The 27,504-nt window shown below is 36.6% G+C and overlaps 1 protein-coding gene across 2 annotated transcripts in view; it reads left to right on the forward strand.

Moving 5' to 3' along the window:
- Window positions 1-833: 833 nt before the first annotated feature.
- The window catches only part of LOC127214697 (histone demethylase UTY), a 141,183-nt gene continuing 114,512 nt past the window's right edge, over window positions 834-27,504 (forward strand). For both annotated transcript variants that reach the window (XM_051175000.1, XM_051175001.1), the window contains exons 1-5: window positions 834-1,121; window positions 1,305-1,368; window positions 6,268-6,376; window positions 15,909-15,958; window positions 25,725-25,783. In XM_051175000.1, the coding sequence (XP_051030957.1) occupies window positions 973-1,121; window positions 1,305-1,368; window positions 6,268-6,376; window positions 15,909-15,958; window positions 25,725-25,783 (431 nt within the window). In that variant the 5' untranslated portion in view covers window positions 834-972. The remainder of the gene's footprint in view (window positions 1,122-1,304; window positions 1,369-6,267; window positions 6,377-15,908; window positions 15,959-25,724; window positions 25,784-27,504) is intronic.

Consider the following 27,504-nt stretch of genomic DNA (forward strand, 5'->3'; position numbering starts at 1 on the left):
CTATTTAGTCTCATTTAAGTCTCTGAATACTGTATATTTAATAAATAAATAGTTGGAGTGTCCGTAAAGAGCTTTCCAGAATGCAATTGTGGGTGGTTTCTGGAAATTTGTTTTGTTGTGATTGAATGTATGGATGATAAATGAATGCAGTTACAGAATACAATTAAGGAAGCTTAATTGGAAGCTTAATTGTAGATGTATGAATTTTGTTTTCTCAAAGTGTGACACATTAACTCAAATTTTTGTTTTTATGGTTTGCTGTAACTAGTAGAAGGAAGGAGAAATTGTGGGAATTTCACCTGTCTGTCCAACAGGAAAGTAAAATTATACAAAAAGAAAACAAAAATTGTTAGGTTGCTGCTTGGCAGTCAAGTACACTGAAGAAAATACTTGATATAATTTTCTTTACTGGTGTTTGTTCCTCATGAAACCAAAGTAGCATTGCAGTGAAAGGTCCCGGATACTTAATCGTATTAAAAAGAGTTACTTAGCATATGTAAAAGTAGTTTCAAAGTAGTCTATGGAGCTCTCAGGAAGAGGTAGGGGTGGAGAACTAGCAAGTTTAGCTTCGCCGGTCATGACGTAAGTCAACAAAAGTCACGTGAGATAAACCGGTTGCTTCTATTGGTAAATCTGTCTAGCTTTGCGGCGAGGTCTCGGTAGCTGCGTGTGGCTCACACCGACACTATTACAACAACTTTATACAGATGGTATCCAAGTTTGATATTCTAAGAATCTCGGGTAGGTTCTACAACAATGCCTGCTTCCTGATTCTTTTAATCACCACCTGAGTCGTGATGTAACGTAATATTGTCAGCAGCTTTCTCCTATGCCTCGGAGTTTGTCGTGGTCACAGCTGCCGCGATAAAGTTGGCGTGTTAGTTTCAAGCATCGATTGAAACTATCGTATCAAGACTCGGACTCGTGTTGGATGTGCGCAGACGTAGGACGTAGGCACTTTTTTGCGTTTTAATGAAATCATACGGATTGTCCCTCGCTACTGCTGCTGTCTTGGGTGATGAGGAAAAGAAAATGGCGGCGGAAAATGCGAGTATCGAAGGCGAAGAGGGATCGTTCAGTCTCACAGTCGAAGAGAAGAAGGCGCTCTCTGCATTGGATAGGTAAGGACCTACTAACATTGACGAGTATCTCCTGTGTTCACGACACTGTCCAAGAAGTTCTGACTACATCGCTTGCGGTAGCGACTTTCCTATCGTAAGCCTTAGCTTTTATCTATGTTTTGGTATGTTTCTTACTCTTGTCTTTCTGTGAGTATTATCAAAAAGCATGTATTTCTTTCACAGCAGCCTTTTCGGATTCTTAAGCCAAACCGAAGATGGCGCCAGGACGAAGACGCTATTGAACAAGGTACAGCAACTACGTATGCACTGAATTACTTACATATTTTGCTTAAGCTTTCAGGGTCCTAGGCCCGAGTCTCTCCCTACCCAGAAATTGCCCATTATAGCCTTTAGGACATTATAAGACCAGTTTTGCTTTCTTTATTTTTTTCGTTTATCCTTATCTTCCTGATAGTTTCAGGCCCTGCCTCAACCTAGCAGTCCAAACCATTAATTTCTTTAAAGCTTTTTGGTGAGTTCAGGGATAGATTCCCACTTTCTCATCTCATGTTATGAAAGTCAATCTTGGTTGTTGCAGCCACTTATATGCACATATTTAATCCTCTACATTTACCTTTTGCCATAACGGACCATTTACAGATAACGGAGACGATCAGTTTGTATAGACAAAAAAGTAACTCTTTTTTTTTTTTTTTTAAACATGGAGTAACCGTAGAAAACACTGCAAATACCATTTTGCAAAATTAACTTTTTTTTCTTTGTAGTTTTCTCTCCGGACCGGAAGGCATTGAAAGTTGGCACTCTGTTTAGTTAATGGCTGCTGGTATCACTCAAGATGGCGGGAAATAGTGGGAGGAGAAATGAAATCAAGTTTTAGAGAGGAAAATGGCAATATTAGCAGTAAGTTAAACCTGCCTAGTACAGTTTAATCAAAATTAATCCCTATTAAAAAAATAGAATTACCAGCTGGGCGGTGGTGGAGCACACCTTTAATCCCAGCACTCCTGAGGCAGACAGAGGCAGGCAGAGCTCCCTGAGTGCCAGACCAGCCTGATCTACAAAAACTAGTTCCAGGATAGGCTCCAAAGCCACAGAGAAACCCTGTCTCGAAAAACAAACAAACAAACAAAAACAAATAAACAAAAAACAAACAAACAAAGAATGGAATTAGCGACTCCCTACTTTCAAAAGACATTCTTGATAGCCATAAAAGTACCAAAGAATTGATGACATACATACAGTGTCCACTGTGTGTGTGTGTTTGTGTGTGTGTGTATGTATGTATGTATGCATGTATGTATGTGTATGTATACTTGTAGCTGAAACCAGACACTATAAACTTGGTAATTTGTTGCTAACATTGAAGTATTTTACATATAGAAACACTTTTCTTGGGGGGGGGGTGATTGTTGTGAATCTAGCCTTTTAATTTTTTTAAATCTAGCCTTTTAAAAAGCCTGCACTATCTCTTTAAGCAATTTTTTTCTTTTTCTTTTCTTTCTTCCTTTTCTTTTTTTTTTTTTGACAGGGTTCCTCTGTGAAGCCTTGACTGTCCTGAAACTTACTCTGTAGACCACACTGCCCTCAAACTCACACAGATCCATCTGCCTCTTTGTCGCATGTCCTGGGATTAAAGGTGTGCACCACCACCACTTGGCTCTTTAAACTTGATTATTAAAGTGATATTTGTAGGAAATAATCTTTCTGTTTATCAATAGGTTACTAGGTAATATTCCATGTTTATGTACATTTTTATCTAATAGCATTTATGGTGAAAACAAAAAAAAGTAGTTTCATCTAGCATTTGAAGATTTATATTGTTAATCAACTATATCTTAAAATTGGGAGGCAGAGACAGGTAGATCTTTGTGAGTTCTAGACCAGCATGGTCTATAGAGCGAGTTCCAGGACAGGCTCCAGAACAATACAGAGAAACCCTGTCTTGAAACACAAAAACAAAATTGACACTTTCAGAATATTAATTATCATACATTAAAAAAAAAAAAGGTGTTGATATTGAGTGTAGTTTTGGAGTGACTGCTAATTAGCCCTTGTTGTCCTGGACAAAAATACCCCTCGTTCTGCTTTTTCACTGGTCAGATCACCACTTCTTTCTTTTGTACATGCTTATATGTGGAAGTCATAGGACAACTTGTAGAGATCAGTTTTCTTCTTCCACCATGTATAGCTTGGCAGCTAAACCACCAATTTGGACTCTCACTTTATGTATTTGGTGTTTTGACTGCTCTGCTTAAGCAAGTCTGGTGCCATCAAGGACAGATCATATGGAAGAGCACCTTACTTTATTTAAATTGAATATGACATTTTCAGGTGCTTTGAAATACAAATTTCACTGTTAATGAATACTTTTTAAATTTTGATAGATATCTTTTGTATTTCTCTGAATTGTAATTGCAATACCATTTTAAAAATGAGAAACTAAAAACATAATATGAGAATGAGAAACTATCAAGTGCCACTGGTCTTTGAGAACAGTTGTGAGTTTTGTGGCTTTATTAACCTTTATTGGATAATATGTATTCTTATACTTTTATGGATTCTTAATAACTCTTATATATTCCTAATGCTGTGTCCCTTTAATATAGATCTTCATGTTGTGGTGACCCAAAATTATAAAATTATTTTGTTGCTACTTCATAACTGTAATAGTTCTTATAGACTAGGGTGAGCTTGAACTCACAATAATCCACCTGAGTGTCTCCTGAGTGCTGTGATTAAAGACCTGTACCACCACTGCCTGGCTTTCTTAAAGGCTTTTAAAAGTTTTTTATAGCAATGAAAACAATATTACTTATGTTAATTGTCTTAAATCCCCTTAAATAATGGGGTGGGGAATAAATATTTCTTCATGGATTTACTGATTTAAGAAATCATGGGCTTAGAGAATATATTTCATTATTTTCCTAAAATATAGAAAGCCAAGGGCTGGATCCCTTCATTATATCTTTTGGAACAGTGGTGCATTGCAATTCTAGCTCTATCCAGAAGTCAGTAGGATCAGAAATTATAGTCATCCTCAGGTACATAGTGAATTTCAGGTCAGTTTTAGCAACATAAGGCTCAGTTACAGAGAAAAAAAGGAATTATGTTTTTGTATTTAATTTTCAATGTTTCTATTAAAGATACAACATATAAAGTATTTAATTCAAAAAAATTAAAAGAAGAAACATGATTTTAAATTTCAAGAACCAACTGGATGCCTTACCTCTTTTTTGTTTGTTTAACAAAAGAGAAAAAAAGCATGAGAGACCCCCAGGAACTATAGCCCCAATGGTTTACCAGATCAGAACAGACAAAACAAACAAACAAAAATGGCTTACTAAAGAAAATACACTGCACCAGGCATTGGTAGTGCACACCTTCAATCCTAGCACTTGGTAGACAGAGGCAGACAGATCTCTGTGACTTCCATTCCAGCCTGATTTACAGACTGTTTAAGACAGTTTCCAAAGCAATACAGAGAAACCCTGTCTCAAAAAAACAAAACAAACAAACAAACAAAAAACCAAACAAACAAATATACTGCAAGAGGGACAGGAAATGGAAGGTATGGTTTTGTTCTTTTGTTTTTACAATAGTTAAAGAGAACTGGTTGTGGTGTAACCTGCCTTAGTGTCTTATTATATGATGTCTCTTTCTCTGTGTATGTATAGATACACTTTTTTGTTAAGTAATAACTTTTACATGCTGCTTGTCTTCCTTGAAATAGCCATTCTCCACAATGAGGTAGGTTCTAACATATTTGTATAAAAAGTTACTACTTAATGTTAGTCTCAGACTCTTTTATTATTTAGAGTCTGAGTCTTAATAAATAAGATGTCTGCTTTTACTTTAGTATATATATTGTATAGATAGTATTGGATTGTGTTTGAAATATGGAAAGAGGAGTATTGAACAAATGTATGCTACCTTAAATGCTAAAATTTTTCTAACAAGAATTATGCCTGAGTTTGAATAAATAATTGTTAGGTACCTATCTATATATTGGAAATCATAAAAGTGCTGGGCAGTGATGGCACACGTCCTTTATCTCAGGCAGTCAGATCTCTGAGTTTGTGGCCAGCCTGGTGGTGTATAGAGTGAGTTCCAGGACAGCATGGCTACACAGAGAAACCCTGTGTCAAAACAAAACAAGACTTAAAAAAAAAAAAATTTCCAAAAAACAAACAGAAAAGGAAGTATTTAAGTGGCAGGAACAGGCCACTTCATCTGCAAAGGGGAGGCAGAGAAAGCTGATTGGAAATGAGCTTTCAAAGTTTATTTCAAAGTTCAAAGGCTGACTGGAGTGATATACCTCTTCTAAGGTCACACCTCAGAGTTGCACCAACTGAGAACCAGGCATTGATTGACAAGGATCAATTTAACAATTTAGCCATGTGACACTTGTATACATTTAATAATGAATTCCTTTATTTTGTTGAATTTTTTTCTTTTTTAAAATACATTTTAAAAATTATATGGTGTATCTGTTTGTGTATAAGTCTTTTTGTGGGTATATGCATGTGAGTACAGATGTCTTAGGAGGCCAGAGGTTTTCAGTCTAAGCTACCTGATATTGGTGTTGGGAACTGAGCTCTGATTTTCTGTAACAACAGCATGACTCTTAACCAATAAGCCATCTTTATATTTCCTTATCTTCTTTGTTTTAAAGATAACAATATGCAGAATATTCTTGTTGATTATCATAGAGGAGTCTTTTTTGTTTCTTCTTTTCCTTATTTTTTTTCACATACGATATCACGGCACTTACTATGTATGTTGCCCTCAAACTCACAGAGATACTTAACTCTGCTTCCTCAAGTGCTGAGATTATAATCCTCATTGACACTTCTTTACCATCTTTTGGTCATAAAGAAGTCTTTACTTATACTGTGTGAAATCCTCTGTCCTTCGTAGGGAATACAGTTATGATTTATAGTCAAATTATATGCATTCTTTGAGATAAAATTTTACTGTTTTTGTTTGTTTGTTTGAGACAGGGTTTCTCTGTATCACAGTCCTGGCTGTCCTGAACTCACTCTGTAGACCAGGCTGCTCTTAAACTCACAGACATCACCTTCCTCTTGAGGATTGGTGACATACATCATCAATGCCTGGCTGATTTGTACTAATTCTAATGTAGAGTTTTATTTTATGTTTTAATGTTTATATATTTTATTTTTAGGCTATTCACTGCTATGAGTCTTTAATAGTGAAAGCTGAAGGAAAAGTGGAGTCTGATTACTTTTGTCAACTAGGTCATTTCAATCTCTTACTGGAAGATTATTCAAAAGGTAATTTTAAATATCTATTTTGGGCTTATATAATTTTTACTTAAAACTATAGAGGCTTTTGTTATTGGAGGTATTTTCTACTTACTATATGGAAATGTGAAAAATTTTAATCTAACTATATGCAAATATTCAATACATTTGATGAGTTTATAATACTCCCCCTTTGAACATTTTTGTAATGTATTTGTCCAAAATCAGTAATCTATTATTGTTTTCTTATAGTGCTAAGATCAAACCTGTAAGTTTGATATATTGCTTAGAAGCTCTTTCCCTAATTTTATTTTTTGGACATAGATTTTGGGATTTTTATCATATTTATGATGGTGTCTATGCTGGGATATTGTTTAGGCAGCCATATGGGTGAGACTTCTTAGGTGGAATCATATAGTGAATATACTATTTTTAGGTAGTCTTGTTTGAGTTGCAAACCTTTGTTTATTGATAGAGCACTTTTAACTGATTGTCAACTATATATTCTAACTTTAAAATACATTAATTTTTTTAAAGAACAGACTTACTTAAGCCATTTGACTGGTTTTTTGATAGTAACATAACTCAAAAAAAATTTATTAATTAATTATTGATACAATTCAATTGCCCTAAAGTATCCAGCAATTGATTACTAGGTATAAAATCATTATTTTCATTTTTAAACTTGTAAAAACTTACCTTTTGAGGCCTGCTATAAAGCACCACTTTCATATATTCATCATTCATCCTTCCTCCCTGCCCCGCTGACTCCCTCCCTGTCCTCCTTCTCTTTCCTCTCACTCTTCTTTTCTTGCCACCCCATCCCTGCTCTTCACCTTCTTATAGTGTGCAAGGGAAGGAACGTAGGACTTCAGACAAAGCAGGCAAGTAATAGGCATAGTTCTGTCAGTAGCCCAGCATTTCTTGTTAAAAAAAAAGTATATATTTTTTGTACTAAATGTGCACTTATGCTACTTGTCTTTTATTCTTTTTCATAGGCATTTTTGTAATCGGATTTTAGGTAACTGTGTGCCTGAGGACTTTTCATCATACTAAAAGTTATAATAGGTGTAAAGTTAATAGCAAATATATGTTTACTTTAAGTTACAGTCATTAAATATATTGGTTAGAATATAATTATATCACTTCCCTTACCTTTTTCTCCATCAAGAGTTTCCCATATCTTCTCACTCTGATACTGATAACCTAGATTTTTATTATTGTTGCTATTGTTAAATGTAAGGTCAGCTTGTAAGTGTTTTTTTTTTTTTTTTTTTGTTTGTTTGTTTGTATGTGATTTCAGGGCTGACCGTTTTGTATTGAATAATGACTTACAAGGTTTATCTGCCAGGTTATAATGAAGAACAGAACTTACAGAATGAATCTATAATATATTAAAAGGGAATTGTTATAGTGCCTTATAGCTGTGGTCCAGGTATTCCAAAAGTGGTGGTTAAAAAGCAGAAAGGCCAAGAGCCAAGAATCATATATTTAGACTAAGACAGCCAAACATCCTACTGTAGCCACACCTTTGACCTTTAGGTCTTATAACTTGCTGAGGACAACTTTGAACTTTCTGTCCTTGTGCCAAGATGGAATGCAGCTGTCTTGATGGACAATGACATCTGTGTAAACATAAAGTTATGTATTTTGTATAGTTTTAGTTAGGTAAATCTAAAATATTTTATTCTCTGAGGCTTTATCAAACAACTTTGGTGTGCTTTGTTCCTCCTCTTTCCTTCTTTTTGTATTGACTTCTCTCCACCATTCCAGTTATAGGTCTTCCTCCCCAGTTTTCTTTTCCTTTTCCTATTTATTTATTTATTTATTTATTTATTTATTTATTTATTTATTTGAGTTTTTGAGGCAGGGTTTCTCAGTAGCCTTGGAGACCCTGTTGGTCTTAACTCACATATGTTAACTTTTTCTGCCTTCCAAGTGCTGGAATTAAATAGCTCTTGTATTGTTTTGATTATTATTATTCTTTTTTGGGGGGGGTTGTCTTGTTGTGCCATGTTTGCAAAGTCCCAGAGCAACCCAAGGTGCCAGACAATTCCAATGCAAAAACAAATGTTTCTTTTTATTGTTTAAGCTGTCTAGCTTGATGGGAGGGATGGGATGGGAAGGGAATGAGATGTCAGCTAGGCAAACAGAAGCTTTTGAAGGGGCGGACCACAAGGCTGAAGGCCACAAAATATAGAGTAAAGCACTATTTTAAGTAAGATATTTTAAGTAAGATACATTTGAGTAAGTTTGCAGGGTTACAGGGTCACAGGGTCTATCTGTTATCCCCTGGGTGGAGGGATCTTTACAACTATCAGGGAACATTTATGACCTGCAATTAGCAGACATATAGGAATGCTTGACATAAGTGTGGTGGACAGTCAATTCCCCTCCTCTGAGAGGGGGCTCAGGTGCCAGTCATGGCACTCCCAATTTAAGGAGTTAAATTTTCCTTTACCATTAGAAGTTTCCTTTCTCTGTATAGATTTAGGGCCCCAAATTTTTAAACTTTTATTAATTTTAATTTTTGGTTCTTCACTTTTTTTGAATAATTTTTGGAAATATTCTAGATATTAAAACTTAAAACTTGTCAAATGTTTAGATTATAAATATCTTATATTCTTAAGGCTTTTAATCACTCTTGATTATTTTCTTAGTTGCACAAAACATTTTGAGTTTTATGCGGAATCCCCCCCATGTTGGTCCTATTATGTATTCACCTATTTAATGGTGTACCTTAATTCCTTGCATTTGAACAAAGTCCTATCAAAACCTGTATCTTGTATGGTACTGGTAAATTTTTCTTCTAGCAATTTAAGTATTAGGATGCAAATTGAGGTCGTATCTTTTTGGACCTAATTTTTATTCTGGAAAATAGATATGGTTCTAATTTCATTCATTTGCCTGCATACATCAAGTTTTTGAGATGCATTGTCAAAATGTTGTCTTTTTTCCATGTATATTTTTGGCTTCTTTGTCAAATATCAGATGATTGGAATTATGTGTATTTGTATTTGGGTTTTTTGTTTTATTCCATTGTCCAACATGTCTGTTTTTGTGTCAGTGCCATTTTGTTTTTAATACTATAGCTCTATAAATATATTTTAAAGTTTGGAATGGCATTACCTCCATTATTAGTATTTGCCTAGGTGATATTTTATTGGGGGCAGTAAGGCATAGAAATCATCCATTATTAAAAAAAAACATACACATTACTTTTTTGTTTGTTTTTCAATCTCTCTTTACTTCCCAGTACTTTGCTTTTAGAGTTTGGGGCATGTATGTGTAGTATCATAAACTATTATTTATTTACTGGCCTCCTTATTAGAATGAAGTGTACTTCTTTTCCTTTTCTGCTCAGTTTTAATATGTAGTTTATTTTGTTGTATTATAATAATAGTGCTTGTTTGCTTCCTGGTCCTATTTGCTTAGTACCTTTCACTGTAAGATGCTGTCTGTTAAGGCCACATAGAAAAACCCTGTCTGGGCAGGAGGGAGGGATACTGGAGAGTGGGGATGAGAGGGTGTGGGAGGGGTTATTGGCTACCTTTATTGACATTGTGTTTATTCAGCTTACATTTCCAGCTTACATCACTGAAGGAAGTCAGGATAAGAACCTGGGACAGGAGTTGATGCAGATGCCATGGAGGGATGTGCATATTACTGGCTAGCTCTTCCTTCCTTCCTTCCTTCCTTCCTCCTCCTCCTCTTCCTCCTCCTCCTTCTTCTTCTTCTTCTTCTTCTTTCTTCTTCTTTCTTCTTCTTTTTTTTTTTTTTTTTTTTTTTATTGTGGGGAGGGGTTTTGAGGCAGGGTTTTGTCTGTGTAGCTTTGGAGCCTGTCCTGGAACTCACAGAGATCTGGCTCTTGTATAACTTTAGCTTGTGTCAATTTTATTGACATAAAATTATGCAGCACACAGTGTCTGTCCTTGCCTGGCTGGTCTGGAACTAGCTACATAGTCTGTAGTGCTAGTGATCCATTGAAGGTGTCCACATATTTGATTTTGTTAGAGATTTGGTGTATGCCAGTCATCTTGACAGTATCAGCAGTGTTTAAAAGTCCAAAGTTCAGCAGGGCAGTGGTGGTGTATGCCTTTAATTCCAGCACTTAGGAGGTAGAGACAAGTGGATCTCTGTGAGTTAAAGGCCAGCCTGGTCTACAGAGTTCTAGAATAGGATTCACAGCTACACAGAGAAACCCTGTGTCACAAAAAAAAAAAAAAAAAAAAAAAAAAATATTGTGTACTAAGGTTCATCCTCTTTGTACATCTAGATAGTTAAAGAATTTATAGGATTAGTGGGTTTAATGGGAGACATGCTGTGTTGAACTTTCATGGATTCCTTTTTTTTTTTTTGATTGACATGGGCATGTGGACTTCTTTCTTTGGTAGTCCTTTATGTGAGAATATGCCCTTCTTTATGTTAGGAAGCACAGGGGTGTGTCACTGGAATTGGGTCAGGTACAACAGGTGTATGAACTATTTAGTTGGGCCAGTGGAAGATGGCTTTCAAACCATGGGCCAAATGCTAGGTCTGTGGGTGTAGAGATGACAGTTTTGAACAAGAAAGATGGGAGAAGAAGGCAGCATCTGGGAAAAAAGAGGATTTACAGATACTAGGTCTGGTGCTAGGCTTGTGAGTTGAATAAGATTCATCTTAGAAAGCCAGTTTAGAATTTTGATGTCTTATCAGAAGAGATAGAGTTAAAACTTGGAAAAGGTGGGCTGGTTTAGCAGATTATGTTGGGAGATAGTAAATTAGGAGAGGGACTTTTGGGAAGTTTAAATGTATTATCTCTTTAAGGGAATAATTATTTTGTAGTCTAAAGGAAGGCATTGAATCCTCTGAAGCTGATGTGTGGATCATTGTGAGCCAGGTAGTACAGTGCTAGTCAAATTTGTGTCCTCCACAATCATTCTTCAGCGCTGATTTCTCTCTCTAGGCCCTTTAACTTTTAAGAAAGGGACAATAGCATGTATCTTGTAGCACCATGAATGCTACTCAGTAGGGGTGAAGTTTCTAGTGTCCACCAGCTCTGCTTTGGGTTCTGTGATGTAAGTATTGCTATCAGCAGTAGGTTCTTATATTCATGTTGTTGAAAGCAACCAATAGCCCTTGATTATTGGAGGTTCTAATGACTCTGTAAGGTTTTACTTGGTGGTATAAGTCTTGTTGGGGTCTGTACATACAAACATGAAGGGAGATGGCTATGTGGAGAGGATATAAGTGGGAAAAAAACAGGAACACCCCCTTTTTTTCTGCTGGAAAGTTAATGAGGTAAAGGTGGCTTTGGCTTGCTCCTTCTCTCTGCTGTCTCAGAATTTTCCTGTATATCTGACTCCATTTTGTTGTTTAGACCAATTGAGAACTCCATTTACATTATTCAAATTGGAAATTCTATCCAAAATGGCTTCAGTTTGGGTCCTTGTTATATTACTAGGATATAATTATGACAAATTTGAGCTCACATTAATCTTATTTTGAATCTGATTTTTTTGCATTTATTTATCTATTTAGTCATTCATTTGTTTATTTAATTTTAAAATTCTGACTGCAGCTTCCCTGCCATCCTCCTTCCAGCTCCTCTCAACCTCCTCTCTGGCCCCCAATCCACTGCTGTCTGTTTCTATTCAGAAAATGGTAGACCTCCTGTGGATATCAGTAAAGCATGGCATATCACTTTTCAGTAAGAGTAAGTACTTCATGTATTAAAGTTTTGAGGAGCAGGATCCAAAAGCCTGGAAAAGAGTCAGAGACAACCTCTGTTAGGAGTCCCAAGAAAATCAAGGTATATGACTGTAACATAAATACAATATATACAGTATGTGTGTTTTGTATTCTGGGTTAATTCACTCAGGATGATTTTTTTCTAACTCCCATCTATTTACCTGAAATATCATGATTTTGTTTTTTATTTCTTTTCTAAATATGTGAATAATGTTTCATTGTATAAATAACATGTTTTCACAGTCTTTTTTAATCTGTTGAGGACTATTTAAGTTGTTTATAGTTTCTGGCTGTTGTGAATAGAGCAGCAATGAATGTGGTTGAGCAATTTTCTCTTTGAATGGTGGTTTGAATGATATGGCCCCCATAGGCTCATGGTGAGTGGTGCTATTAGGAGGTGTGACCTTTTTGGAGTAGCCATGGCATTGTTGGAGGAACTGTGTCACTGGGAATGGGCTTTGAGGTTTCAGAAGTTCACATGTGTCACTGTGTCTTCATGCTGCCTGGACACATTTTGTTGTCCATACTAAGATTTAGGATCCTCTGGGAGTTGGATGTGAATTAGGAAGAGGGGATCCTGCAAGTTGGTTATAGTAAGGCACAGACTTATCTAGAAAGACAGGGATAAAAGTGCTAGGGGATTTTGGTCTGAACCAAAGTTGGGGTTTCCAAGTAAATATATTAAATTGGGAGGCATGACAACCTGTAATCTGCTTGAGGGTGAGAATGGAAAAATCGTAGAAGATGACAGGGAGCATAATGTGATTGCCAGGTGTGGTGGCTATTGTTAGTCCTGGGTAGAAAGTGTTTTTAGATATCGGGGCTGATTTGAAGGAATAGGGATGAGTGATTGTGCTTGTGGTGAAATGTTCATAGGATAAAAGCTGGGTGTACTGCAATGTTTTGTGGAGTCTTCTGGGTGCTTACAGGGCAGGAGTGAGCCTAGAGAGATTGTAATGGATGACAGAAAGAGGCTTAAGTATTTCCTGAGGCCCAGTTGGGTGTGCCCATTGGAGGTTCCTGGTAGAAAGTGCTTCTAGGGATTGGTGGCTAACCTAAAGGAACAGACATGGGCTGGAAGCAGAAGTGAGAGTGTCCACAGGACATTCTACCTCAAGAGCCATGATTTCACTAGGTCTGGATAGTTGATGGGTTTCCAGCACAATACATGATTTCTTTTTGTTGTGTGAGTCATAAGTCTAAATACAGAGATATTGGTTACTGTCAAGGTATGAATGCCATTACTGCACCAACAGAGTTAGTTACTGTGTTACACTGTTCATTGTTGTGATTTATAGGCATGATAGGTTGGTATACTGGCTGTGCCCCTTTGGAAGTTTGTGTAGTGCTTTCCAGTCATAAAGTCTCTGGAGAGAATGCATTCAGGTTAGTTGTAGCTGGAGGGCTGTGAGTACTGTTTCTGAAGTATATGGTGTATTTAGCAGTAGGGACATAACCTTCCATCTCTGTGGGGTAACCAAATGATTGGGCATGTCCTTCTGCTTAAATGTTTCTCTTATTGGTTGATGAATAAAACACTGATTGTTCAGAAGTCAGGCAGGTAGCTACGAGATGAAGAGAATTCTGGAGAGAGAGGACTTGGAGAGAGGTTGCAAGGAAGACACTATGAAGCATCAGTATCTCCTGTAAGAGATTCATAGTTATGCGTTAACAACAAGAGAGAGATAGCTAGTAATAACCCTGAGCCATCAGCTAAACAGTATTTAATATAAGTCTCTGTGTGATTGGACAAAAACTCTGACTACAACCAAAAGCAACAGCAAGTAGGCTGTATGTGTTTGTTGGGAATCTTCTGGAACCCCTGGCCAACTACTCTTGAGTTGTCCTTATGTCTGGTATTTGGTATTTTGTTAGCAGATCTTTGGCTCTTGGAGAGAGCAGTGTCAGCCTAGATAAATGTTTATTAAAACTGTGACTATTTATATACAGATATATTGAATTTTTAAAAAGATAAACACATTTTAAAGGTGTTTTTATTCCTGTTTACCCTTATTCATCTTTCTGTATTTACCTTACTGCCTTCTCCCTACAGAGACTTCTATTTTACCTATCAGATACTGCTTTTATGTTCTCTATAGCTTCCTGGCTCTGTATCTTGGCAATTGTTCCTCTTACTTTCTTGCTCTCATTACAATTGATGGAGGAAAAGATGGATGAAGGAAGATAGGAGGGTATCACTATAAATAAACTAAGTTTGTGGGGGTCCCAAAAAATAGAAAGGATTGACTTCTTATCCTTAGACCCACTTGATTGTAATTTCACAAATGTTGAAAATATTTTTTGTGTATTTCAGATTTGTATGTATTTATAGAACTATTTTCTCTATAGATATTCAGATGGATGACAATGACAACTTGTTTTGAAATGAATAGACACTTATTTGTACAGATATGCACATACCACTGTCCCCAAACTATACTTGTACATAATTAAAAATTTATAAAAAGTGGTATTGAAGAGAGAAGGCTGTGTTTAAGAATAGTGGGTGGTGGTGGTGGTGGTGGCAGTGATGCAACTGTGGCAGTATACACCTTTAGTCCCACCATTTGAGATGCAGAGGCAGATGGATCTGGTGTACATAGTGAATTCTAAGACAGTGCTACATATAGAAATCCTGTCTTGAAACTTCAGACTAACTAGCAAACAAAAAGGAATACTGGTTGGTTTTCTAGATTATCTAGATTTCATTCCTACACTCACATGGCAGCTCATAAGTCCATTTCTTGGGATTCTGGTGCCATCTTTTGGACTCTGTGGGCCCCACGCAAATACATGGGTCAAAATGCCCACACACGCAAAGTAAAGATACATATAAACATCTTAAAAAAATAATAATAAAGATAAACTGATTATGTCTTAGGAACATGGATTTATGATTCCTTGAGTAGGAAGTTGGAGTGCTATACCAGTTTATTATAGTTATAAAACTATAAATAAATGTTTTTTATTTTTAAAACACAGTTGTGGAAATATCATGTAGGAATCTTAGACTCAGGAAGCTGCAGATCATTTCAGGCCATGTCTGAACCTTAAAATGAGAGTGCATTAGAAGAGACAGTGTTGAACCCTGTGTGGCATGATGGAACCTTGACAGGATGGGACAACCTTCCTCCAGAGAGAGAACTTCCATATATAGATTAATAGGAGTCCATTTTTGGGGGGAGTCTCAGATGCTGATGACATTTTTATTAAGATGTCTGTGTAGATGTTTTTGAAAATGCCAGTGTTGGGGTGCCTGCAGAGGATTTGGGGTCTTCTGGAGCTGTATTTATAGGTGGTTGTGAGCCACCAGAAGTGGGTGCTGGGAATAGAACTCAAGACTGTCTACAAGGACAAACCTATTTTTAATCATAGAGGCATGTTTCTGTTCCTACCTGCCACAGCCCCTACAGCCATGGACATCACAGGAACCTGGGGTGTTAGACAGACATATGAGACTCAAGAATGAACAATTTTTATTTTTCGCGTGTTTGGTTACAGGTTTTTAGCAGGGCTTGAGTGAGCAAGCTCTTTATTCAACTGTCTTATCTTTATCCATTTTTTTTCTTTTATATTTTCTTGTTCTTTGTTCTTTTTCTTTCTCCCTCTGTAGGACATTTTCCCTAATCTTTATTTCCTGCCTACAGTTTTCTACAACCATGAGGTCACATCTGGGTCAGAGATTGTGGCCTATGCAGTTTATTCCACAGGTCTTTCTGCAAAGTTCATTTCATAATATTCATGGTATTGTTGGGAAATGAGAAATTTGTTTTTAGTATCTTTTTTTGTTGAAACTTGAAGCTCTGTTTGACTAATTATTTTTCTTTTTCAGCATTGTCATCTTACCAGAGATATTACAGTTTACAGACTGACTACTGGAAGGTCAGTGCACATTTCAGTAGCAATTTTGCTTTGTGTTTTGATTGTATATTATATTTAGTTTGTCATTGAGTATACATTATACTTTAATAAATTATTACTAATTTTCTAAGGATAGGATGTGGAAAGTGGGAAAGGAATTTGTGTATGAAGTTTCTTATTTTTAGCTAAATATTGTCATCAGACTTCTGTACAAGAGCCTGTGTTATTTGAAGAATGGAGAATGTCTTAGTTGCCTTTAAAAAAAAACATTTATTTTAAGTTTAATTATGTGTTTGTCTGTGTTGTGAGGGTTGTGTGTGTCTGACTTCTGTGCTAGCAATATAATTCAGATATGATTAGAGTTCTCTTCATATACAATAAGTGTTAAATACTGAACCTTCTTTGTAGCCATACAGTTACTTATTGTTGTGATAAAATACTTGACAAAAGTAGTTTAAGAGGGCTGTTGACTGTAATAATAAATAACCAGGTTTGAATAATCAAGATCACAATTTGGATCAAGATTATTTATCTCATTTCTACTCTACTTTTTGCCCCCCAAATTTAAAGGTCTTGTCAATACAAGTTTTAGGGTGTAGCAAGTCCTTGTGCGAACTTATTATAGTAGGAAGTTAAGAGTGCTTTCTATAGTAACACTGGTCAGAAAACAGAAAGCCAGTTCCGTCTTATTTATTTATTTATTTTCGTTTATAGAGACAGGGTTTCTCTGTGTAACAGTTCTGGGTGTCCTGGAACTCACTCAATAGACCAAGGTGATCTTGAGTCTGCCTTCTGCCTCTGCTTCCTGAGTGCTGGTATTAAATGTGTGTGCCACCAACGCCCAGCTGCTTAGTCTATTATTATTAAAATAGCTATACCAGTTTGCCTTGTCTGACCTCTTGCCTGGAAAATCTTTTATATCATTTTATCTTTGGTGAGGTGTGTTTATGGATGTGGCAGGAAAATGGATTGTGTTTACTAATATAGTTCATTAGTCACTATGTTTTGAGAGGAATTGAGAACATTAATTAAATTTGAGTTATGAATGAGTACTGTGTATTGATGCCTGTTATTTTGTTTGGTGTGCCTCTCCCTCTTGATTTGCTAGTCTGGTGTGTTACTTACTCCTTATTTTTCTTTGGTGTGGCTAATTTCTAGGTTCCTTCTATTGGGTTCTGTATATTGGGATTTGTAGATGAGATAGATAATGTTTAAATTAGGTTTTATTTTGTAACAGTTTTCTTTATTGAAAGAAAGTTTTGCCAGGCATAGTAGTCTGTTGTCTCTTAAAGTACATTAAGAACGTCTGTCCAGTGCCATCTGGATTTAAAGATCTTCATTGAGAAGTTGTGTGTTAATGTAATAAGTTGTGTGTTAATATAATGGGTCTGGTGCATATGTTACATGGTCTGTTTTCTTTACAGTTTTTTTAATGTTCTTTTTTTGGTCTTTGTGCTTTTCTTTTTATTATTATGTCATGGAATTTCTTTTCTGATCTTATTGTTCTGTATGCTTTCTATACATTGATGGGGCCTCCTTTAATTTGGAAAAGCCTTATTCTTTTTGTTTGTTTGTTTGTGTGTTTTGTTTGGTTTTTTGTTTGTTTGTTTTTTTGAGACAGGGTTTGTCTGTGGCTTTGGAGCCTGTCCTGGAACTCTGTAGACCAAGCTGGTCTCAAACTTAGATCCAAGTGCGTCTGCTTCTTGAGTGCTGGAAATGAAGGCGTGCATCACCATTGCTTGGCTTTTGTCAAATATTTTCTGTGCCATTAATCAGGGTTTCTTATATTTTTATTTTTTGTAGATTTGGTCTTTTAATGGAATTCTACATTACTGGATGATTTTTAGCTGACTTTTTTTGTTGTTTCTTTCTTTTTGAATTTTCTTTTTCTTTGAGGCATTCTTTTCTTCTACCTGTAGATACGGACCAGGTGAAAGGTCTTCAATGTGTGCAATGTGTGAGATTTTTTTTATATACTGCTAATGAGGCTTGCATCTGAGATTTTTATTTGATGTCCTAAATTTTTCATTTTCAGTTTTATATATGTTTATGTTTTCTTTAGTGATTCTATATGTGTACTTAAGACAAATTACTCTCAAAATGTCATTCTACTGTTTGTGTTTTCCTGGAGTTTATTAATTATGTTTCATTCTGTTTTATTTATTTTTTCTTTGTAGGCTTACATTCCTAGGGTTAGTATGTGTGAAGCAATTCTGAGTGTTGCTACTTGGTCTATTTGTAGCATAGTTGTTCCATTCTTTGCTTTAGGAAACTGTTGTGACTGAAGTTTTTTAGTAGATAGTGCTTGTCCAGGTCAATGAATGGCATAAATATGGTGGGCTGGAAGAAAAGGATGATAGGGGTTTCAGGAAAGAGCTAAGGGATCCTCTTCACACTTAGAGGTGGGGTACACAGAGAGTTGGAAGTATGATAAAAAGAGAGAATCATGCAAGTAGGAGGCTGTCAAACACAGAATTGTCTGGAGAGACAGATATGAATGGCGTGGAGGACTGAGGGTTTTAAACAAATGTTGGGAGTCTGCATTGAATGCACTTGATGTGTTAGGAATAGTGCTTGTGATCATGTTATTGGAGAGATCATAGTAGAGGACATGAAGGTTAGTGTGACTCACCTATCTTAGTCCTTGCCATCTGTGGAGTCTTCATAGCAATGATAAAACGTTGTTTCTGGGAGTAAGAGGCATAAACAATAGAGTGGGGATGGGCTAGGCAGGAGAGGGTGCACAGGAAGGAGAAATGCTGGGTCCACACCAGCATTGACTCCAGATAAGGGTGAGTGCAGGGATGTGTCCACTAGGCTAGGCTTGGACAGTTGGTGAGACTGGAGATAGTAGTGGAGGATGGGAAGGAAGAGTGAATAAAAATTCTTCACCTGTGTCCTAGGTAGGTATCTGCAGGCTGAATAATGTATTGAAAGGGAAGGTTTAGATAGTTCACAGATGGGCTAGTGGAAATTTTGGCACAGTCTATCATGTGGTAGAACAATATTGATGAACTTTTAACTAATAAGCTTTTTCCCCCAAAGACAGAGAGCCTGAACTGGTGACTGGTAGGCCTCTAAAGTAAGCACTAACAATTTGATTTTATAAAGACTAATTTCTTAATAAGCCTGAATTGGCATAGATCTCCACCAACTTTTGGTTTTTCCAATACAGGGTTTCTCTGTGTAGCTCTCAGTATCCTGGAACTCTCTCTGTAGATCAGGCTGGCATGGAATACACAGACATGTGCTGTTTGTTCTCTGCCTCCTGAGTGCTGCTATTAAAGGTATCCAATACCAGTGCCCTTCAAGGCAATAATGTGTACCTTAATGAGACTATTGTAATTTAAAGTTCTTAAAACTATGTGTGTGTTTCTGGTCAGTGGTGAAGCACTTGGGAAGCAGAGGGAGGAAGATCTCTATGAGTTTGAGGCCAGTCTGCTCTACAGAGTGAGTTCCAGGACAGGGTCCAAAGCCACAGAGAGACCCTGTCTGGAAAACGGACAAAAATATAAGGTGTGTGTGTGTGTGTGTGTGTGTGTGTGAAATTTAAAAATGTAATCACCATGTAGGATAAGAATATGTACATTCTGGAATCCTCTCCTATGGAGGTGTTTTTGTTTTTGTTTTTTTGAGGCAGGATTTTCCTGTATGTGTATGGAACTCATTCTGTGGACCTCAAACTCCCAGAGATTCACTGAAATTAAAAGTGTGTACCACCATCTGGTTTCTCTGTTGGGATTTTATCTCTAGTAATTTGCTTGTTTTTGTTAGAGGTTTTCTTTGTTGTATTTTGTTGGTTATGGATTAGAGGAAAACTATGTGGAGTTTCTTTTTTGATTAAATAATTTCTTGGGATTAAATAATTTCTTGTCAGGCTTATTGGCAAGCGCTTTTCTTGATGATTCATCAGCAATAATTTAGGAGAAATTTTGCATAAGTATATTTGACAGATTTGTTTATTCTTTATTTTATATGTGTTTTGGTCTTAATATTAATCATATTATTCAGAGTACTCATGAAGAAGAAATCGAAATTATGATTTGTGTAGTCAATGAAAAAGTCAATAATTTAATAAAATTGTAAAAAGCTTTATCCTTAGTGTTTTATTTTAAAGTGTATGTGCGTGTGTGTGTGGGGGGGGCAGTTAGGGTTAGGGTTGCTAGGGCATTTGCAGGTTTCTGAGGAAGCCGAGGCAAATAGATCACCTTGAACTGGAGTTACAAGCAATTCTGAAGAAAGTAAATTGGGTAAAAGAAATCTGAAGCAAATCATTGTTTTATTTTATCTGAGGATTCATGGCTCCCAAACCATGTTTCTTTGATATGTTCATTATATTTTTACTTTGCTTTTTGATTATGAGTGATGATAAATAGAGTTACTCATGGCAATAAGGGATTTTTCTTTTCTCATTTTTGACAAAACAAATTAAGGCAGTGACTTGTTTTTAAGAAAACTAAATTTTATCTGATTTCTGGATATTTGTATGAGGGTTGAATTTAATTTCAGAGAGTGGCATTAGCCATTATGATGATTGATTTCATTTGATTGTATAAAATATGTAGTAGATTATTAGTAAACTACATTTCAAGGTGTGTCTGATCTTCCAGAAATAAATGCCCCAGGATGAATTTGATGTAATGAAAGAAATAAAACATTAGTGAGTGAAAGATTTGAATAAATGACTGGCAGGTGAAGGATTGTGGAAAATGGAGCCAGGATAGACACTCATTGTGGTCTTAAAACTATGGAGGACTTTATATTGTCCTGGATCCTCTAGTTATTGCTCTGTTCTGCTCTCTAGCTATGATTAAAAAAAAGTTGAACACAATGCCGTATCACAATGAATCAGAATTTCTGAAAATGTAATCTAAAATAAATCTATCCTTTCTTAAATTGTCTTTTTCAGGTGTTTCATCATAGCAATGAAAAATGAACACAGGAAAAGATAAAATTATTATAGATGTAGATGATTTAGTACACACATCTGATTGAAATTTTATTTGAAATTTAATGTTTAATTGTGTTACATGTTCCTTTTTTATTTCTCCAAAGCACCATCTTTTAAAAAAGAACTAGTAAATTCCAGGTGGTGGTGGCACATACCTTTAATCCCAGTACTTGAGAGACAGACACAGATGGGTCTCTGTGAGTTTGAGGCCAGCCTGCTCTACAGAGTGAGCTCCAGGATAGTGAGCGCTACACTGAGAATCCCTGTCTGGAGGGGGGAGGGTAGGGGGAAGGAAAAAAAATAATTATATTTATGACATTAATTGAATTAGTATTATTTCTTAGGTTGGATTATTAAGTGCATTTTAATAAAAACTAATTTGCAATTGACAAGTAGGTTCCACGACTATATTTATTTGTTACCATTTATTCTGGATATTCTGAGCTTGAGAACCTGAGAGCTGTTTATGTCAAGTAGGAAAGTACCACGTAATAGGCATCATTCCTTCACATGTCATTGAGATAAAAAATTGTCACTGCAGGATGACTACTTCTTGACCTTTTCTTTGTGAGGTATTCTATCTTGTCTCATGAATATCAACAGGCTAGAATAGAGCAGTTTTGGACTGTAGTGTATTCATCTCTGGAATGGCATGAAAATACTTCCTCCATTTTTCTGTCGGATATGACAAATATATTACCAGAGTTCTGAGTATGTGGGAACAGGTATAACAACAAATTAGATATAGTAAGTTTTCCCAGAAATTAAAAGAAAAAGTAATGGTGAAAAATTAAGATCAGGCCCTTAGAAAGATATAGACGATCAAACATTTCATCCTATTATTGGACTAATGACTTGAGGTTTAGGTTCAGTACAGGAAAGGGTACAGTGAGAGGAACTCATAATAAAACAATCTTGATGAACATTTGTGTATTTTATTATTATTATTGTTGTTGTTGTTTGGAGAAAGTTTCTCTGTATAACTCTGTGTGGGATAATCTTTTTTTCTGTTGTGATGATGTCTGTCCTTGGCACCTTTTGATTCATTTAATAAAGATCTGAATGGCCAATAGTGAGGCAGGAGAGAATAGGCAGGATTTCCATGGAGAGAGGAACTCTGGGAAGAAGAGAGGCAGAGAGAGCCAGAGATACAGAATGGAAGACAGGTAAAAGAAACATGACAGAGTTAAGATTAATAAAAACAGGTTATGTTATAAGAGCTAGTTGGGCCAAGCTTTAATAATTAATGTCTTCATGTCTTTTTTTTTTTTTTTTTTTTTTTTTTTTTTTGGTGGGCTGGCAGTCCTTACAAGAAAGTAGTGCTACATATGGCATCTGCCATTTATCTATGTTGTTCCTTTTTTACTACAATTTTTAAGGGTTATTTATTTATTTATTTTATGAATGAGTGTTTTATCTGAATGTATAACTTATGCCAGGAGAGGGCATTAGGTCCTATTATAGATAGTTGTGGGCCACCATGTGGTTGTTGGTAATTAAACTCAGGACCTGTAAAAGAGCAACTGGTGTTCTTAATATATGAGCCATCTCTCCAGCCCCTAAGTTATTCTTTTATCGATAGAAACTTGGGAGTCAGATATTGGTAGAAACCTGATAGATCCACAGAATGACAAAAAGATCAGCTGACCCTGCTTTCACACCTCCCCAGATCAAAAAGGCCTGTGAATCTTTCTAAGCCCCTCCCTATTCCTTCCTGTGTCTCTCTGTCCTAATCTGGGTCAGCCAAAAACTTTGGTTTATTCTAGCCTGCTGAACATAGACTCTACTTTCTAATACAAGGTTTAACTTTATTAGCAGAGTTGGCGTGACAAGTGCTGAGACAGAGCTAACAGATTTCTCACAATAGTCCTGCCTTTCCTGGAACTGTCTTTATATACCAGACTGATCTCAAACTCAAAGATCTGCTGTAAAGTTCTGAATCATTATACCTAATCTGATTTATTATTTTTAAACGTATGTGTTTGTTTGGGTCCCAGGGTGAGAATGTATAGTTGAGTGCAGGTCCCTGAGGTGACAGGAATTGAGCATTGGGTCTTTAATACATAGATTCTGGTGGTTGTAAGCCATCTGATGTGGGTTTTGGGAATTGCACTCAAGTGCTCTTTAAGACTAGTAACTCTGAGCCATCATCTAGTCTCTTAGTTGATTATTATCCCAGTCTTTGTTTCACAAGGTGACTGGAAAAGTCCTAAAACTTTGGGGAAATCTTAGTTGACTTCCTGGGGTGAGTGTTCTTGTTGGTGATAGTGACACCTTCTTGGGGTAATTATTATGTAACAATTACTAGAGACTTGTAGGAGCTTCTCAAAGACTTGGAAGAAGAAATTTTATATGCTAAAAACAAAATTTTGTTTTTTTATATATAAACAATAACTTGTATTTTTTTATATATTTATTATGTTTCTTATTTTATATATTGATCCCAGTTCCCTCTCTCTCCCTCCCTCCCATGCTCCCTGACCCCCCTCTCAACCCATTCCCCCCATCCTTACTCCACAAGAAGGGTGAGGTCTTCCAGGAGGGATCACCAAAATCTGTCATTTGGAGTAGGGACTAGGCCCTCTCTCCTGCCTCTAGGTTAAGGGAGTATCCCTATATGGAGAACGTGCTCCCAAAGTCCTTTTGTGTACCATGGATACTTCTGGTTCCACTGTCAGAGAACCGTTAGACTGCCCAGGCCTTCTAGCTGATACCCATGTTCAGGGGGTCTGAGTCAGTCCCATGCATTAGTTCCCCCTTGTTCAGGTCAGCTGTCTCTGTGGGTTTCTGTAGCCTGCTCTTGTCCTCCCTCTCTGCATTTGAGTTCAGCTCAGTGTTTAGCTGTTTCTGCTTCTGTTTCTGTTAGCTACAGATGAGGCCTCTATGTTGGTGGATAAGTTAGTCATCAATCTCACTATCAGGGAAGGGCATTTATGGTAGCCTTTCCCCCTAGAATCAATCTTCCTAGTCCCACATATTCTCCTCTCCTCCCCTTCTCTTTCTTCTTACTCCTTCTCCACTCAATGCCCCAGTACTCCCAATATGCTCAGGAGATCTTGTTCCTTTACCCTTCTGTAAGGAACCTTGCTTAGATTCCTGCTTGTATCCTAGTTTTTCTGGCAGTGTGAATTAAAGGCTGGCGTTTCTTTGCTCTATGTCTAAAATCCATATATGAGTGAGTACAAACCATGTTCCTCTTTATGTGACTGGGTTACCTCATTCAGGATGGTTTCTTCAAGTGCCATCCAATTGCCTGCGAATTTCAAGATACCATTGTTTTTTTCTGCAGAGTAGTATTCCATTGTGTAGATGTGCCACATCTTCATTAACCATTCTTCAATTGAGGGGCATCTAGGTTGCTTCCAGGTTCTTGCTATTACAAATAGTGCTGCTATGAACATAGTTGAACAGATGTCTATGATGCATGGATGTGAATCCTTTGGGTATATGCCTAAGAGGGGGATTGCCAGGTCCTGTGGTAAACTAATTCCCATTTTCCTGAGGAAATGCCATACTGATCTCCAAAATGGCTGTATGAGTTTGCACTCCCTCCAGCAATGGAGGAGTGTTCCCCTCTCTCCACATCCTCTCCAGCATAAGTCATCATTAGTGTTTCTAATTTTAGCCATTCTGGCAGGGGTAAGATGGTATCTCAAAGATGTTTTGATTTGCATTTTCCTGATAGCTAAGGATGTGGAGCATTTTCTTAAGTGTCTTTCAGCATTTTTGATTTTCTCTATTGAGAATTCTTCAGTTCTGTACCCCATTTTTTAATAAAGTTATTTGGTGTATTGTTGACTAGTTTCTTGAGTTCTTTGTATATTTTGGAGATCAGCCCTTTGTCAGATATAGGGTTGGTGAAAATCTTTTCCCAGTCCGTTTGGTGTTGTCCACTGTGTCCTTTGCCTTACAGAAGCTTATCAGTGTGAAGAGGTCTGATTTATTCTACCTCAGTGTCTGTGCCCCTGGAGTTATTTTCAGGAAGCAGTGTCCTGTACCAATTTGTTCAAGGGTACCTCCCACTTTCTCTTCTAAGAGGTTCAATGTGGCTGGATTTATGTTGAGGTCTTTGATCCATTTGAACTTGTTTTGTGCATGGTGATAGACATGGGAAAACAAAATATTTTTGTGTCACCAGTTTTGTATGTGGCCTTATCAGTAGTCTTGGCTTAGCCAATATAGTCTTGGATGAGCCAAACTAAAGAGTTAATAATAAAAAGTAGAGAAGGATTATTTGACCAAACTGTGATTCATCCAATGACACCTCCACATCCATACCTGGTGGACTAATATGAGGCTTAGATTAATACAAGTTAGGAAATAAACAAATTTAAGCAATTCTGTCCAGGAGTAGACCCTCCCACCATTGATTCATTGTTGTTACATGGTCAGTTTCTCTTCTGTTTGTCCTGTGTTTTGGGATTGCACAGCACTGTCCATGAAGTACTGCATGTATTTAACACATCTGTGCCAAATTAAGAATTAAAAACGTATTCCATTGGTGTCATTTAACCAAGAGTGAGTCCAAATTTTAATTCTCTTACTTGTTGCCCTTGTTTCCTTTCTCTCCATTGTTTAATTTCTTTCTTTCATCTGTCTTTCTCTTTCTTTTTTTTTTTTTTTTTTTTCTTGGCTTTTGGAGACATGGTTTCTCTGAGGCTTTGGAGCCTGTCCTGGAACTAGCAGATCAGGCTGGTCTCAAACTCAAGGAGATCCTCCAGCCTCTGTCTCCCAAGTGTAGGGATTAAAGGCATGTTCCACCAATGCCTGGCTTAATTTCATAATATATGTAACAAATTGAAAAAAAAAAACATTAAAAATTATTTTGCTTTCTAGAATGCTGCCTTTCTGTATGGTCTTGGTTTGGTCTACTTCTACTACAATGCATTTCAATGGTAAGTTCACTCAGTGCTAGGATTTTTCAGTAAAATGTATTACATTAATTTATGTAACTTTGTATTTTTAGTAGTATCATTTTTACCTTTCTAGGTTTCTAATCAGTTTTGATTATTCACTCCTTTTATCTGCCTACACAAATATTGATAAGTTTTTTGTTAGGATACAAATAACCAGGAGAAATAGTTTAAGAGGAAATTTTTATTTACTATTAGATTTCAACATTTGTGTTATTATGATTAGTTCTTTTGTTTCTTGGCTGTGTTGTGATAGACACAGCTACAATGGGAAGAGAAAATTCTCAGAGGAGCCATGAGAAGATACCGTTCCTTCACACAGGCCTTCCACCAAAGGATTTTTTAAAATCTCTTTTCAATAGTGCTATATTTGTAACCTAAGTGTTTAACTTGTGTGTTAATTTATTGATTTGGCTAGAGGTATTAGCATCTGGTTGCTTCCTGAAAGCTCATCATCTGACCAATAAGTTTTTAAAATAGGGAAAAATAATGATGTAATGGGTTTGTACACATGATGCACTGCAGTGTCAGAAGAGGGCATGAAATTTTCTTGGACTGTGGTTACAGTCAAGTGTTAGCATTGCCATTTGCCTCAACTTATATTTGTGAGTATTCCATGTGCATTCCGTGCCTGCAAAGGTCAGAAGCTGGCTTGGGAGCCCCTGAATAGGACTGGACTGTAAGAGCTGCCATATATGTTGTTAGTAGTCAGGGTGCTCTGGAAGAGCTACAAGTGCTCTTAATGGTTAAGCCACCTCTCCACTCTCTTAGTTACAAATTCTTCCTTTTTTAAAAAAGATTATTATGTGTATAGTGTTTTGCCTGCATGTACCCCTTCATGCCAGAAGAAGGCACCATATCTCATTACAGATGGTTGTGAGCCACCATTTGGTTTCTGAGAATTGAACATAGGACCTCTGGGAGAGCAGCCAGTGCTCTTAACCTGAATCATCTCTCTAGCCCCTATTTTTAAATTCCTATCTGAATCTTTTTCAGAAGTTTACTGTTAGTGATGATTCATCATTGAACATTATGTAATTAGATAAGATATTGTTAAATGGAAGTGGCATTTTGGCTCCTTACTCCTGTTTGAGTTTTGGGAAAGTCAGAAGGTAGATAATGAAACTTTGTCCTCTTTTTCCCAAGTGCTGGATTTGAGGTACACCACCATGTTCCACTTCTGAATATCAATCCTTTATTCATAAAAAGTGTGATACATCCAGAATGAAGTTCTACATGTCTTTAATCCCAAAGGCATGCAGATTTCTGTGAGTTTCTATGAGGGCTACATATATTTGGTCTCATTCCTCTTCCTTGGTTTTTTTTTTTTTTATTGATGTGAAATTTGCTTTCTAAATATTAGAGACTATAGGAAACCCAAGAGGAAAACATAAAATCAACACTTTTTCTGGATATAAAAGGCAAAATAAAGTTTCCAGAATAGCAGATAAGTAACATTAACATCCTCATATTCTTATCCAACTACCATTGTTTTTGTTATTGTTTTTAAATTTTTGGTTATGGATATAGGGTTTCTCTGTGTATCTCTGGCTGTCCTGGAACTCACTATGTAGACTAGGGTAGCCTCAAACTCAGAGAGATCTGAGTTAGTCAAGATAGTCAAGTTGACAATCAAGAATAGCCATCACATTGAATAATTGGAAAATTTTGGAGGAAATTGGATTGAGCTTTGCTTGCTGCCT

Source organism: Phodopus roborovskii, unplaced genomic scaffold (genome assembly GCF_943737965.1).
Source record: "Phodopus roborovskii unplaced genomic scaffold, PHOROB, whole genome shotgun sequence".
In the NCBI taxonomy this organism is placed as follows: Eukaryota; Metazoa; Chordata; class Mammalia; order Rodentia; family Cricetidae; genus Phodopus; species Phodopus roborovskii.